Source organism: Girardinichthys multiradiatus, chromosome 19 (genome assembly GCF_021462225.1).
Source record: "Girardinichthys multiradiatus isolate DD_20200921_A chromosome 19, DD_fGirMul_XY1, whole genome shotgun sequence".
Classification (NCBI taxonomy): Eukaryota; Metazoa; Chordata; class Actinopteri; order Cyprinodontiformes; family Goodeidae; genus Girardinichthys; species Girardinichthys multiradiatus.
Window position 1 is genome coordinate 35632083 of NC_061811.1, and position 12403 is coordinate 35644485.

Consider the following 12403-nt stretch of genomic DNA (forward strand, 5'->3'; position numbering starts at 1 on the left):
GCAGCTGTACTGTTGTAATCGTTTTTACTGAGAAACGAAGCTCATAGATATAAACACGTAGATGTTGCCATGACTGCTGCTGGTCATTTGGAATAATGCGTCAATCCAGCCGACATCTTAGTACGGGGAACCCTCCTCCCTATAGAACAACGAACTGTTGTAGCAAAAAGCTCTCTACAAACACAACCACAGAGTTCTCTACCAATTTTAAGCACCCACAATCAGGCATATATTTAACAGAGAATACAAAAAAAAATAAAAAATAGTTTATCTAAAAAAATTACATAGCCAATTATGTCTAGCCTATTTGAAATTAACTCTGTAAATATACTATTTTCATTGGAGAAGGAAATCCCTTTAAAATTAGAAACTAATATATCCCATTTGTTTGTTACACACAGATAAGGGTTTATTTCTGTTAATTGTGATGATTATGGCTTACAGCTAATTAAATCACAAAATCGACTTTCTCTGAAACTTTTATTACATTAGAGCGAGTCAATAAAAAGATTTTGTACATAGAAATCTCATGTTTGTTATGGCCATTGTATAGCATATACTATCGTGGTGAAAACTTCTCATTTGACAGTTGTCCAGCGAACGGTCCTTGACATCCTCCAAGAGGAGGTCATTAAAATATAACCCGATTGCTCACAGAGCGTTGTATAATGGAAGGGTTTTAACATTGAATAATTATACTATAAAAAAACAACTCGTCCCACCCACGGAATGTTTAGCGTTTATTTTCTTTTTTAAAATGTCGTTCTAATACCTGGAAGCAACACTAAAATTCAGCATCTTTCCTCCTTGGCATCTTCATTTCAATTAGCCAGCAGGGAGAAGCGTTCCCCAACACAAGATGGCGACGATACTGACGTATGCTCCGGGGTTTCAGGCGACGTCTACTTGTTTAGATCTATATACGAAGCCTGTGGAAAACAGACTTCGTCAAGCTCGACACTGCTTTTCCTTATCCTTTCAAAATAAAACCCACGCAGATCTTATCTGTGCCGTTCAGATCGGCAAAAACATCAAATAAACTTAAATTTGACGTGTTTTCATGACATTAATAAAGGATAAAATTATTCTCTTTGTTGAACAATTTCACAACTGTCACATTTTTGGTGCTATCAATAATGTACCACTTATACTCGAGTGTTTATTTGAGCAGACTTTTAATATGAAACCAGGGGATATCGGATGTTGCCAAGTATATTTAAACTATTGACACTTGTCAGTGGGGAAAAAGTCGACACGAGAAGCTGCATTTCGCAGAACATTCGAGAGGTAGGTGATAAATATCTGCACCGCAGTTGTTTCAGTTCGTCTTGTTTTGGATTTTACTTCGATAGACACAACGCAGAAGAAAAACTGAAGCTAGCTACACGGTGTTATAAACGTTGCTTATTGGTAATATCTCACTGAATGGCGTCGACTGCATTCGGCTAACTGTTAGCGTTGGTTGCGTGGCGTCAGTTGGCCTTGCGTTTGGGGATTGGGGTTTTTCCTATGAGCGTCATTGGTCTCGGTGGACATGATTAGCGGTAAAACTTAAGAATTGTTAACTTATTACACACTTAAAATGGATATGTTTGTGTCTCTTGTAGACCGCTCGCAATTAAATGTTTCGTTACCCAGAACGCATGTGACGTTAGCAATCAGGGAATCTGTCTGCATGTTTCTTCTGCATTTTATACTTAGAAGAGCATTAATAGTTTTTAATGAATAATGACAAAGACATTGATAAGATGTACTGAAAACTAACGACTGTCGCACCTGCTGATGCTGACAATTCAGTCTGCGGTTAATGGCTCCCTTTTTCTCACGAAAAGGTTCCTGGACATCGAGGACGTTCCAGAAAGCTCTCCTCTGTCTCCGAACCTGGCACTGACACCGTTTGAGCGCCTCAGGGTGTTGAGCTTTGAGAAAACATTTTAGACACCCTGCTGCCGCAATCAAAACACCACCAGCTATCGACCACCGTTCACTGCGGCAGTTAGACGATCAGCGTTGTTTATGTCTTTGTTTTGCGAAAACGGTAAGTTGGGGGAACAACTTTTAATGTATCTTGTTTTTGGGGGTTTTTTTTCTGTAAGTTATACGTTACGCAGTTATTTTACTGTAGATTATTTGCCATTAGTCCGCATTATTGAGCAATTTTTCCCGTCTTCTCCTCCACTGTTCAAAATGGCTTCTCCCAGTCTCGTCACTCGTGTGCAGTGACTTTATGACGCACTCTGCACCAAGCCGCCAGATGAGCTAGTTTGTTAGCCTTCACTGAAAAGGTTTGACCTCTGGTTTTCGAAAACGGCCTAACTTCAAAGACAAACCAATTGTGAGTGTTATTGTGGCGAACATCACTGATCGGTCAGGTTCTAACTGGGTCTGACTAATTTGGACTGATGCCATCAGTCGGGCTACAGTTGTTTGCGTCCTAACGGGCCTCATGTTTGTGACCTATTGAAAAGAGCAGACCTTATATTTGAAAAGCCAGAGGCCCCAACATAAAACAAAAGGCATTGTTGTGGCCACAAAGAGGGATTTAAGGTAAATGTTAAAAGGATTGGTTTTATTTTATGTAAAAATGCATGTTTGCTGTTTTTAAATACAAGATATCTTTTTGGATTTGACATGTTTAGGAATTCATTTTGAGCTAAATTTCTAGATGGTTCTGATAAACATGTTTTTTAAGGGACTCTAAACAAAACCATGCAACATTTAACTTTTGTGAAGAATGGAAAATATAACTTTCTTAGCTTTTATCATTTATAGAGCTAGTTTTTGGTTTTGTAGTAAGTTTCTGAGGTTATCACTAATGTGTTCTTTACCTGCATTATTGCAGTGTTTGGAAAAAAAAAACCTAAAATCCTCCGTTAATTGGTAGGATTTCTCCGTTTTAGCTGGTTTTAATGTTAAAAACAACCTGAACACATATCCGTTGGATTGAATGCCATATTGGCAGATATAAATATTTAGCACTTTCATAAGGGAATATTAAGTTTGTCACTTTCTTTTCAGCTGAACATCTGTGTTACTATGGGAAATTGTTGTTTAAGTCTGTATCAATCTGCTCCGTCAGCTGTGGCTCGTCAGTCTCTTCCAAGAATGGAGGAAACCTTTTGAACCTTTCTGGAAGGTGCCCATATAGCTGAGGTGGATTTGTACGTTCTTATTGCTAATGTACCTGTAGCGTAGTGACGTGGTTTTGAGGAAAACTGCAACATAATAACTGGTCTCTTGAAGATGTTAGGGGCCAGGGACCTGCAGCTCAGTTTAAAAATACTTCAGTCAATCCAAAGGGAAATTGCATAATCCCAAACTGAATTAAATGAAACCTCGAGTTCCAAAGCTGCTTGAGGCTCTTCAGGGCCCTCCACAGTGGTTATTAATAACATTCATCAAAAATGATAAAGAGCAGTGAATGTGTAAAGGTAAATGCTAATTTTAGCCATTTAATATGTTCCAGAATAGGTATTACTAAAACTTGTTTTTTTTTGTTTTTGTTTTTTTTTTGTCAAAGTGTCAGTTTTCCAGCTCTAAGCAAATTATATTTATGGGGAAGAGGTATAAATTGCTATTTGGACTGTAAAGGTTCCCATCCCCAAGTTTAGATAACCAATATCTACGAATAAAGTGATTTATCTCTTGGAAAATGAACATTTTGAGTTGTTTGACATTGTCTAAACCGGGGCTGCTCAGACTAGATTTGAGCCCCCCACTAGTCCAATAATTTTGTTATATTACAAACTCAATGTGATATTAAAACTATTACTGACAAAACCTCATTGCAAAAAAGGCTGTCTACCTGTTTAACTCTGTCTCAAATAGTAATACTGACTAGGAATTTGACCAATATCTTTGGAAAGTGAGATGTAAATGGCACATAATGTTTTCAATAAAAAAAAAAAAAATTAAATTTGCAACAGAATTTTCCATTAATTGGTCCACAACTGTCTTACAGCACTGCATAATTTTGATCAGCCCTTAATGACATGTACGGTTCATTTTAATCTGAGTACAAACTCAACTTTTAAAAACTGAGATTAGTACTTCTCTGACATTTTAGTGTTGAGCTTAGAGGATAAGTTGGTCAGTTGAGGGAACTCTGGCATGAGCTGAGTGTTGCACAGCACACCTACTATCTGGTGTTCATCAGTCAGGTTAGTTGGGGCAGAGGAGTTGTTTTCTTTGTGTATAAAATATTGATGCCTGTCCCTCTCCTCTTTCAGAGCTGTTGCGCAGCCGTTGGAACCTGTGTGGTGGAAATCTAGCTATCAAGCAAGGAGCTTGCAGCCACAGCGGCACGACGTTTTTCATGTCAGAGACCGAGCACGCTTGCAGTCGTTTATGTCATCCCCTCTTTTCCAGACAGAAGATCCCGAAAAATCCCCAACCAAGATCCTTTTATCTTACTGATAGTACTAACATCCAGCCAAAATGTCTGTCAACGTCAACCGTAGCGTGTCAGACCAGTTCTATCGCTACAAAATGCCCCGTCTGATTGCCAAGGTAACTCTATGCTGTCAGTTTATGCAAGGTTCACCATATAACTTAACTATCTCTACGGTTACCTACAAAGTATTGCAGTTGCATTTATATTTCTAGCGACGCTTGTAGTCATGGTTTCTTTTTTTGTTTTTCTGTAGGTTGAAGGCAAAGGGAATGGAATCAAGACGGTCATTGTCAACATGGTTGATGTTGCAAAGGCTTTGAACAGGCCTCCAACATGTGAGTAAACCTTGACCTTTTACCCTGGTTTGTCTGGGCCAGAAAATGTAAACGGGTGTTAAAGGACCTGTGGTTCACAGGGCTTGTTTCTCCAAATTGTGTGTTAGTTGGTGACAAACATTAACCTCGCACGGTGCCAGAAAAAACTAAATAACACTTTGGTTTCCTTTAGCTGTGTGAACTATGGCATCTGTTGATCTTAAAATGTGTCTGGTTTAGACCCCAAACAAAGCGTTGATACCATTAAGCTGAATATTTGGTAACAAAATAAATTCATAATCTGATTTTTAATACTTATCATGATATATGGAGCACAGAGATTATTAGAAGACAGGTGGGTAGATTTTTTGCTTTATGTTATAGAAATGGCAGAAAAATACAGAAATTTGAGTCGGAAAAAGTGGGAATTTTTAAAATGGGAAAATGTGTGGATATCTTAAACGAAAGGTCAGAATGGAGAAATAATGAGACTTGTATAAACTTATAACATTCTAAAACACAAATGAACCTTGAGCTTAACACAAAGATTTAACACGAAACATTTCAGTAATGATGAGATCATTTCTGGAGACGACAGTATAATGAAACACTAATATTCTTAAGGCAGACCTATAACTGTAATATTTGGTCGGCTAGAGCTTCATGTGCGATCCATTAAATCTCTGAACTGTCGACGTCATGTTTGCTCACAACACAAAGCTCTCAGTGACATTTGGGGGCATTGTGATGATAGAAAAGAGTAATGGGGAAAATTTGCGTTAAACCTAATCTATATCACTGTCTCAATATTGACCTATAATATTGTTCCTAACTTGCTGCCGCAATAGTTAGAACATTAGGCTCAAAACACAGCGGAACCAAATCAAAAATTAAACTTAGGATTTTAGAAACAGATTAAAATAACATGTATTTCTAATTTAATTTTCACCAAGTCTTTATTGATCTATCTTCTATAATATTGTTAAAACGGTTAAAATAACTAACAAACTGGCCTTCTCTCTTCTCTACAGACCCAACCAAGTTTTTTGGTTGTGAGCTCGGTGCTCAGACCCAGTTTGATGCCAAAAACGATCGTTACATCGTCAACGGATCCCACGAGGCGAACAAGTTGCAGGATATGCTGGATGGGTTCATCAGAAAATTTGTGCTGTGTCCCGAGTGTGACAACCCTGAAACTGACCTGGTAAATTGTTTGCTGCTTCTTTGAGGATTAAGATAAATGGAAAGCTGGAAATCATTCTTAACTCTGCACAGTTCAACTAAAGGAAGACATTACACACAGCAGAATGGGGTTGCTATGTTCAGGGTGAAAGAGGAGTAGCAATGTATGTCCTTGTTTCATCCTGTTACATGGTTCTAGTTTATTTTTGTCCTGTTTCCAGCATGTCAATCCTAAGAAACAAACAATCGGCAATTCCTGTAAGGCCTGTGGATACCGCGGCATGCTAGACACCAGACACAAACTCTGCACGTTCATTCTCAAAAACCCACCTGGTAAGATTTGGAGCTGTGGCTAAAAGTTGCTCCGGGATAACTATTGGTCACTGGATGGACCAGAAAATGAACTCCTTGTCTCAAATCCACTAATTCCCAACTTGTTTGTTTGGGCTTTTTTCTCCCAATACCAGAGAGCACTGATAGCGGTTCTGCATCTGTCAAGAAGGAGAAAGAAAAGAAGAACCGCAAGAAGGACAAGGAAAATGGCTCCGGCAGCGGAGAGGCTGGAAACCAGGACAACATTGATGCCCCTGAGGCTGTGGTGTGTTTGCTGTCTTTCACATGACTTTAAATAAATGAATAATCTCCAAAATTAGATGGGTTTAACACTAGTATTTACATAATTAGAACATAGGGAGTTGGCTGTCAGTGTGCACTGTGTTGTCTAAATACCAGAATAAGTAAATTTATTTAAACCTTTTTATTCTCAGATGTCTACACAGTCTTATTAAAAACAGCGTTGACCATTTTCTAGTGATTTTATTGTTGTATAATCCATCCAGTTAGTAGTGATACCCACTTATACTTTATTAATGAGTCCTCTTTTTTTTTCTTTTCTTTTTTTTGGTCCAGCAGCTATAGTTTGTCTGAGCAATAATTTGTTCGTCCTTCCTGTATCCAGGATCGAGACGACGACGACGAGGATTGGGCAGAAGAGACGACAGAGGAGGCACAGAGACGTCGGATGGAAGAGATCAGTGACCACGCCAAGAATCTCACACTCAGCGAGGACCTGGAGAAACCTCTGGAGGAGAGGGTCAACCTCTTCTACAGTTTTGTCAAAGTGAGATCAGTTTTACTGTAGACTCAAGTTGGAAGTCAGTAGGGTTAACTGAAAATATTCTTTCTCAGCAGCTGTTCACCTCCTTTGTGTTTTCTTTTTACCAGCAAAAGAAGGAGAGTGGGACCATCGATGGTGCTGATAAGGAAATCTTGGCGGAGGCAGAGCGTCTGGATGTGAAGGCCATGGGGCCCCTGATCCTCAGCGAGCTCCTCTTCAACGAGAACATCCGTGACCAGATCAAGAAGTACAAACGCCACTTCCTGAGAGTATGTTTCTGTTAAAGCTGCCACTGACACAACAGGCCTAATATACTTTTTAAATGACCTGTATTTGTTTCATAATTGCATGAAGTCAAAAGGTCTGCTTTTTTTGTTTACAGTTGGACTCTGCAAATGATGCATAACTAAAAAGATTTGACTTTTAGAGGTCAACCGGTATGAGTCTGCCGATAAATCAGCCTGATATTTGTCTGTTTTAAAGCATTTGCAGTCGGTATTCATGGCCAACGTGGATTTTTAGACGGGCATATCTTTGGGCAGCACACCCTGCTGTCTGTCACAGAGATACAGGTCTATTCCAGAGGACAGTGGTTACTACCCTGAGCTAATTTTTGAAAAACTTTCAGCTACCAGGAAAAAAACCAACTTATTATTCAGAGCTATTTGTATTTATATATATATATATATAATTTTTTTTAATTTTTTTATGTAGCATTATTTTAAGCTAATCTTTAGCTTTAGTTGATCATCTCTAGTTTAGCATGCAGTAGCATCCAAACACCATGAGGCCTAACTAAATGGGGTTGAAACAGTTAATTGTGATGAAATAAACTAATTTAGTAACTGAATAATCATTAACTGGAGAATACAGACTATGATGTGAATGTTTGCTACCGACACATTTAGCCAACTCTGTGAAGTGAACTCTATCCACTGAGCTCTACTCAATCAGAATAGACTGAATCCACGTTGTATTGCGTTTTCTTCATGCCCTGCGTTGTACAAGTATGAGCTGCAAACTGTCTTAAGAACATTGCTCTAGCAGGAAAAGGTCAAATGCAAATATATTTTGTCTGGGGAAAAAAAGCAGACTTGTTTTGGGTGCTCAACCTCTTTGACTGTGAGGTTATCTTTAATGGTTGAAGCTGAAAAGCAAAGCAGTCTGTAGCCTCCTGACTCGATCAATAGAATTGGAAAAGGGAAGAAAAAAAGAAACTTTGTTTCTTTAACCACCAAGTGTGGCCACCTTGGAATTTAAGTATCACCAATAAAATGACCCATATCTGTCATCCTCTAATTTTTAGTTTTACATAAATTACAGCCGATGGAACTATCAATTCTGCAATATCCTTCAGACAAAACTGTTAGAACCACACATGTAACGTGTGATTTCCAGCCACCCCATCCCTTTGTTTAAGACATGCTAATCCATGCGTTAACTTAAGGCGTCTTAGTTTTAAGGGGATTAGTTCAGGTTTTCTAAAGTAAGGATTTGTTAAAAGGTGGTGAGCATTTCAGAATTTCCTCACTGAGGGACCATAAAGGTCATTTCTATTCTAAATGAAAGACTCTTTCCTATAGGCTGAAGCCAACAGCTGTTTGAGGCATGCTGAAAACACAATAACTTGTACAATCTTAAAACCTCTGCGATCCTTAAAATGTTGAAACAATTAATGATGGAATGCTTGTATAACTAGTAGAATCCCTTTTTAAATCGGTTACTTGGCTACTAGATGTTACTTGATTGGACATCAGACTGCACAACGCAAATACCCATCAGACCATCAGTGTTCCCAGTCAGTTCATTTTGACTTTGAATTTAAACACTCATTAAAAGTGTCTTCCTGATGTTGGACGAAATCCTTTTTTTAAAAGCTCTTTCTGTTATAAACATGAGCAGCTATACATTTTTCTGATGTGTATTTGAATGTTTTCTCAGTTCTGTCACAACAACAAGAAAGCCCAGAAGTATCTGTTGGGAGGCTTTGAGTGTGTCGTGAAGCTCCACAAGGTTCAGCTGCTGCCGCGTGTCGCCATCATCCTCAAAGACTTGTATGATGCCGACCTGCTGGAAGAGGACGTCATCTTTGCTTGGGCTGAAAGGGTTAGTGTGCAAGCGGTGTTTGGTGTTTCAGTTCTTATGGTTACCTTTTGAATATCTCTCATATGCTTGTGTTTACAATTTTTCTTAAGGTTTCTAAGAAGTACGTCTCCAAGGAACTTGCCAAAGAGATCCATGCCAAGGCTGCTCCGTTTGTCAAATGGCTGAAGGAGGCAGAGGAAGAGAGCGAGGGCAGTGAAGAGGAGGAGGAAGAGGAAGACGATGAAAACGTTGAAGTACAGCTTTTCTGTTTATTTCTTGTTTACACAGGTCTTGTTTTTCAGGGTGTGTGTGACATTTTAAAACTGGTATTTGTCTGTTCCTATGAAAGATTAGACACCTGTCTATTTAAAAGAATTCCAGGGCTCAGTAGTCAACACATGGCTATGTAATAGCCTTTATTTTTCATTTTTTTGACAGTAGGTAGACTGAAAAGAGGAGCAGAGAGGGGGAAGACATTCAGCAAAGGTTGCTGGGACTCTGACCCGGGACGGCCGTATTGAGGACTATAGCCTCTATATATGGTCGCGCACTTAACCCCTACACCACCAGCGCCATGCCCAATAACAGACTATCTTAATAATATTAAAATTGGAAGTAATTGCATAATCTTGGTCATTTCATACTTTTGCTGTTTTCTAGTTTTTGCAGATCGATTAGAACCAGACTTTTTGGGGTACAAAATGGAGCAGTCTGTTTTGTTATTACCCCACATCTTCCTCACTCTTTCTAATAATTATTAAAATTGCAGCCAGGTGATCCTTTGTAATCCAAATATTATGCAACTTTAATTTAGACATAATCTATTGTAAGGAAATGTTGTGGGACTCCAGTGATGCATACTACTAGGAGTTGGCTCGGTTTTATTTGGTTTGATCAGGCGTCCTAAGGTATTATCCTTCATAGGAGCATGAGGGTCCAGTGAGCAGAATCAAAATAGGTGGAAGATTTTTCACAATATACTCAATTATAACATTTGAGTATTTATTTCCATATTTCATTACAAGACTCTAGATAGAAAAATAATCTCTGGCATACTTGGGTATGAGTACAAAATGGCTTACAGGTATGATATGGAAGTAGTTTGTTTACAAGCAATACTTGAACTTTACATCTACAAGTTCATCAGACAGTAGGGTAAAAGTGTTGGTGTTTGCTTTTCTTCCCACAGGTGGTGTACTCTTCATCTGCCCGTGAGCTCAAAGTGGAGACTGTGAAGCCAGACACACCTGAGAAAGAAGAGGATGATATTGACATCGATGCAATCTGAGAGATTTGGATGCTGCTGCTTTTCTCTTGTGTTTTTGAATCACACATCCCTGAACAACCAATACTGCTTAGATTTTCCCTTCTTGATTCCTTTTCCCTGCCGTCCGCTGCAAACCCATCTGGCTTAATGAAATGATATAGTATAGTGCTTCACCTGCTACACAGTAATTCTGCAATGCGTTGAGTTTATTAAATGAGCCTGATTTGGGAATTTTAATCAAGGGTGTTGTGGGATCTTTTTCACTGCACTTTTTTTTCCTTTTGTTTTGAGGTCGCTGTATTTTTCCAGTCAATAAAGAATGTTTTGCTATCCATCATGCCTGACTGTTTAATATGGTTAGTGTTGAAAATTATAGATGATGGATGACTCTTAATCCTGAGATATGTGCTAACTGAAGAGTTTGAGATTAGTCCTCAATGTTTAAAAGTTTGGTTTTTTTTAGTTGAGGTTTGCTGAAACATTAAAGAGTACCTCTATATACTGCTTACTTTAGTGTGAAGAAATCAAATTCTGTTTCTAAAAAAAAATAATAAAACGGTACAATTTAATGGATCAGTTACAACCAGTAATGTTTGATTATTGTGTTAAAGAAGTGCAGTGGCATGTGTTTTTCCACTAACAAAAAGTATCTAGATTACTGGTGGCCCAATGATCGAGCTGGATTTGGATCAGTATTCACACAGTGGTGGACAGACACATTTGCGGGTGGAATTTCATTACAAACATGCAAATAAAGTGGGAAGAAAAAGTAAAAATGACTCAGAATACTGATCAGCTTGTGATGTGTGACTGGAAGCTTGTTTTTGGTGGGTTGATTCAATCTTTGTAAAATGAGTTTTTAACTAAAGTAAAACTGACCATGACATGTTCTATAGGTAAAAGTTTTCTAAGAAATCCCTATATCTAGTCAGTGAGTGCTGCGTTTTCATCAGTCTGTTGCTTTAAAGTTTTACAACTATAATTGGTCATTTACTTCATTCGACTTCCATACAACCAAATAATGTCCGAGACTAAATGGGTAAATAAAATCACTGCCGGCCTTGATTTTTTTTTACGCTGGAGTTGCTGAGCGTGAATAGCAGCACAGGCTTCCTTTGAAGCAAACAACACAACCATTTCCTCCGGACCGGTGACAGTCCTACAGTACTTTGTAGTCCTGTGGGACCGGGGTCAGTCGGTTTCCGTCCGTTCAGCTAAACATGCTCATGGGGCTTTCAAGTGCCGTCGGAAACAAAAGTTTGGTGAAACAAACCTCACAAATGGGACGACTTCACTCTGGGATTCATGTTACAAATGAATTCAATTAATACATTTATCTCTAGTTTAACAAAGTGAAGTAAATGACAAGGAAATAATTCAATGTACACTTTGGTATCTTTAAAAAACTAAAAGATATTTTCTCTCAAAGTATTTTTTGAAAACTTGAAAAATTCTTTACTCAAACGGGTTCCAATTTGAGCACTTTCAGAAAGAAACGAGTTACAGTAAAGTAATCAACCGACAAATCGGTTATAGATCATTTGGGCAGAGTGGAAATAATAAATTGCAGCTTAATCATATTTGTTTTAACCAAACAGCCATAATACACCATTAAATAATACTGAAAACGTTGTTTATTGATAAACAACAAAAATTTGCAGGAGAATTAGCGTAAGACCAAGCATATCACCAGTGGTACTTGATTTGCCTTTAGTGGCACCAAGAGGAAATTTACAAGTTAAAAATCAAACACCAAAACAAGCAAAGGATTATCACATCTTTGCTTCAGACAGAGACTACTCTATAGGAAAGTAGATCATATTTAAATAACCCCTCTATACAAACTGAAGCAGGCGAGAGTGAACCCATGCTACTTAAGCCCTGTTCCATTCACCTCTAAGGACTTAACTTTAATTTGGCAATAATGCTTGAATTATCAGAGCTTGGATGTGGGAATAATGTTTACTAGCAGCAAATAAGGAAACCACAGGGATTGGCTATTTATTGTGATGTTAAGAGCTATTGGCAATATAAGCTGATAGCAT

General features: G+C 38.3%; 1 protein-coding gene across 2 annotated transcripts; it reads left to right on the plus strand.

The window, feature by feature from the left end:
• Nucleotides 1–1146: 1146 nt before the first annotated feature.
• Nucleotides 1147–10695, plus strand: eif5 (eukaryotic translation initiation factor 5). 2 transcript variants are annotated; one of them, XM_047345934.1, is made up of 12 exons: nucleotides 1147–1287; nucleotides 1833–2038; nucleotides 4230–4509; nucleotides 4647–4728; nucleotides 5739–5911; nucleotides 6111–6222; nucleotides 6357–6487; nucleotides 6848–7009; nucleotides 7114–7275; nucleotides 8948–9112; nucleotides 9202–9345; nucleotides 10281–10695. In XM_047345934.1, exons 3-12 carry the CDS (start codon nucleotides 4438–4440, stop codon nucleotides 10377–10379), a joined length of 1302 nt encoding a protein of 433 aa, XP_047201890.1. In that variant the 5' UTR covers nucleotides 1147–1287; nucleotides 1833–2038; nucleotides 4230–4437; the 3' UTR covers nucleotides 10380–10695. The 2 variants fall into 2 exon arrangements, with proteins under 2 accessions (XP_047201890.1, XP_047201891.1); XM_047345935.1 differs by lacking the exon at nucleotides 1147–1287 and adding an exon at nucleotides 1372–1544.
• The last annotated feature ends 1708 nt before the right edge of the window (nucleotides 10696–12403 follow it).

Coding starts and splice junctions, on each gene's coding strand:
- eif5 (XM_047345934.1), top strand. CDS start 4,438: ATGTCTGTCAACGTCAACCGTAGCGTGTCAGACCAGTTCTATCGCTAC. Junction 6,488..6,847: donor TTGATGCCCCTGAGGCTGTG/GTGTGTTTGCTG, acceptor TCCTGTATCCAG/GATCGAGACGACGACGACGA. Junction 9,346..10,280: donor AAGACGATGAAAACGTTGAA/GTACAGCTTTTC, acceptor TTCTTCCCACAG/GTGGTGTACTCTTCATCTGC.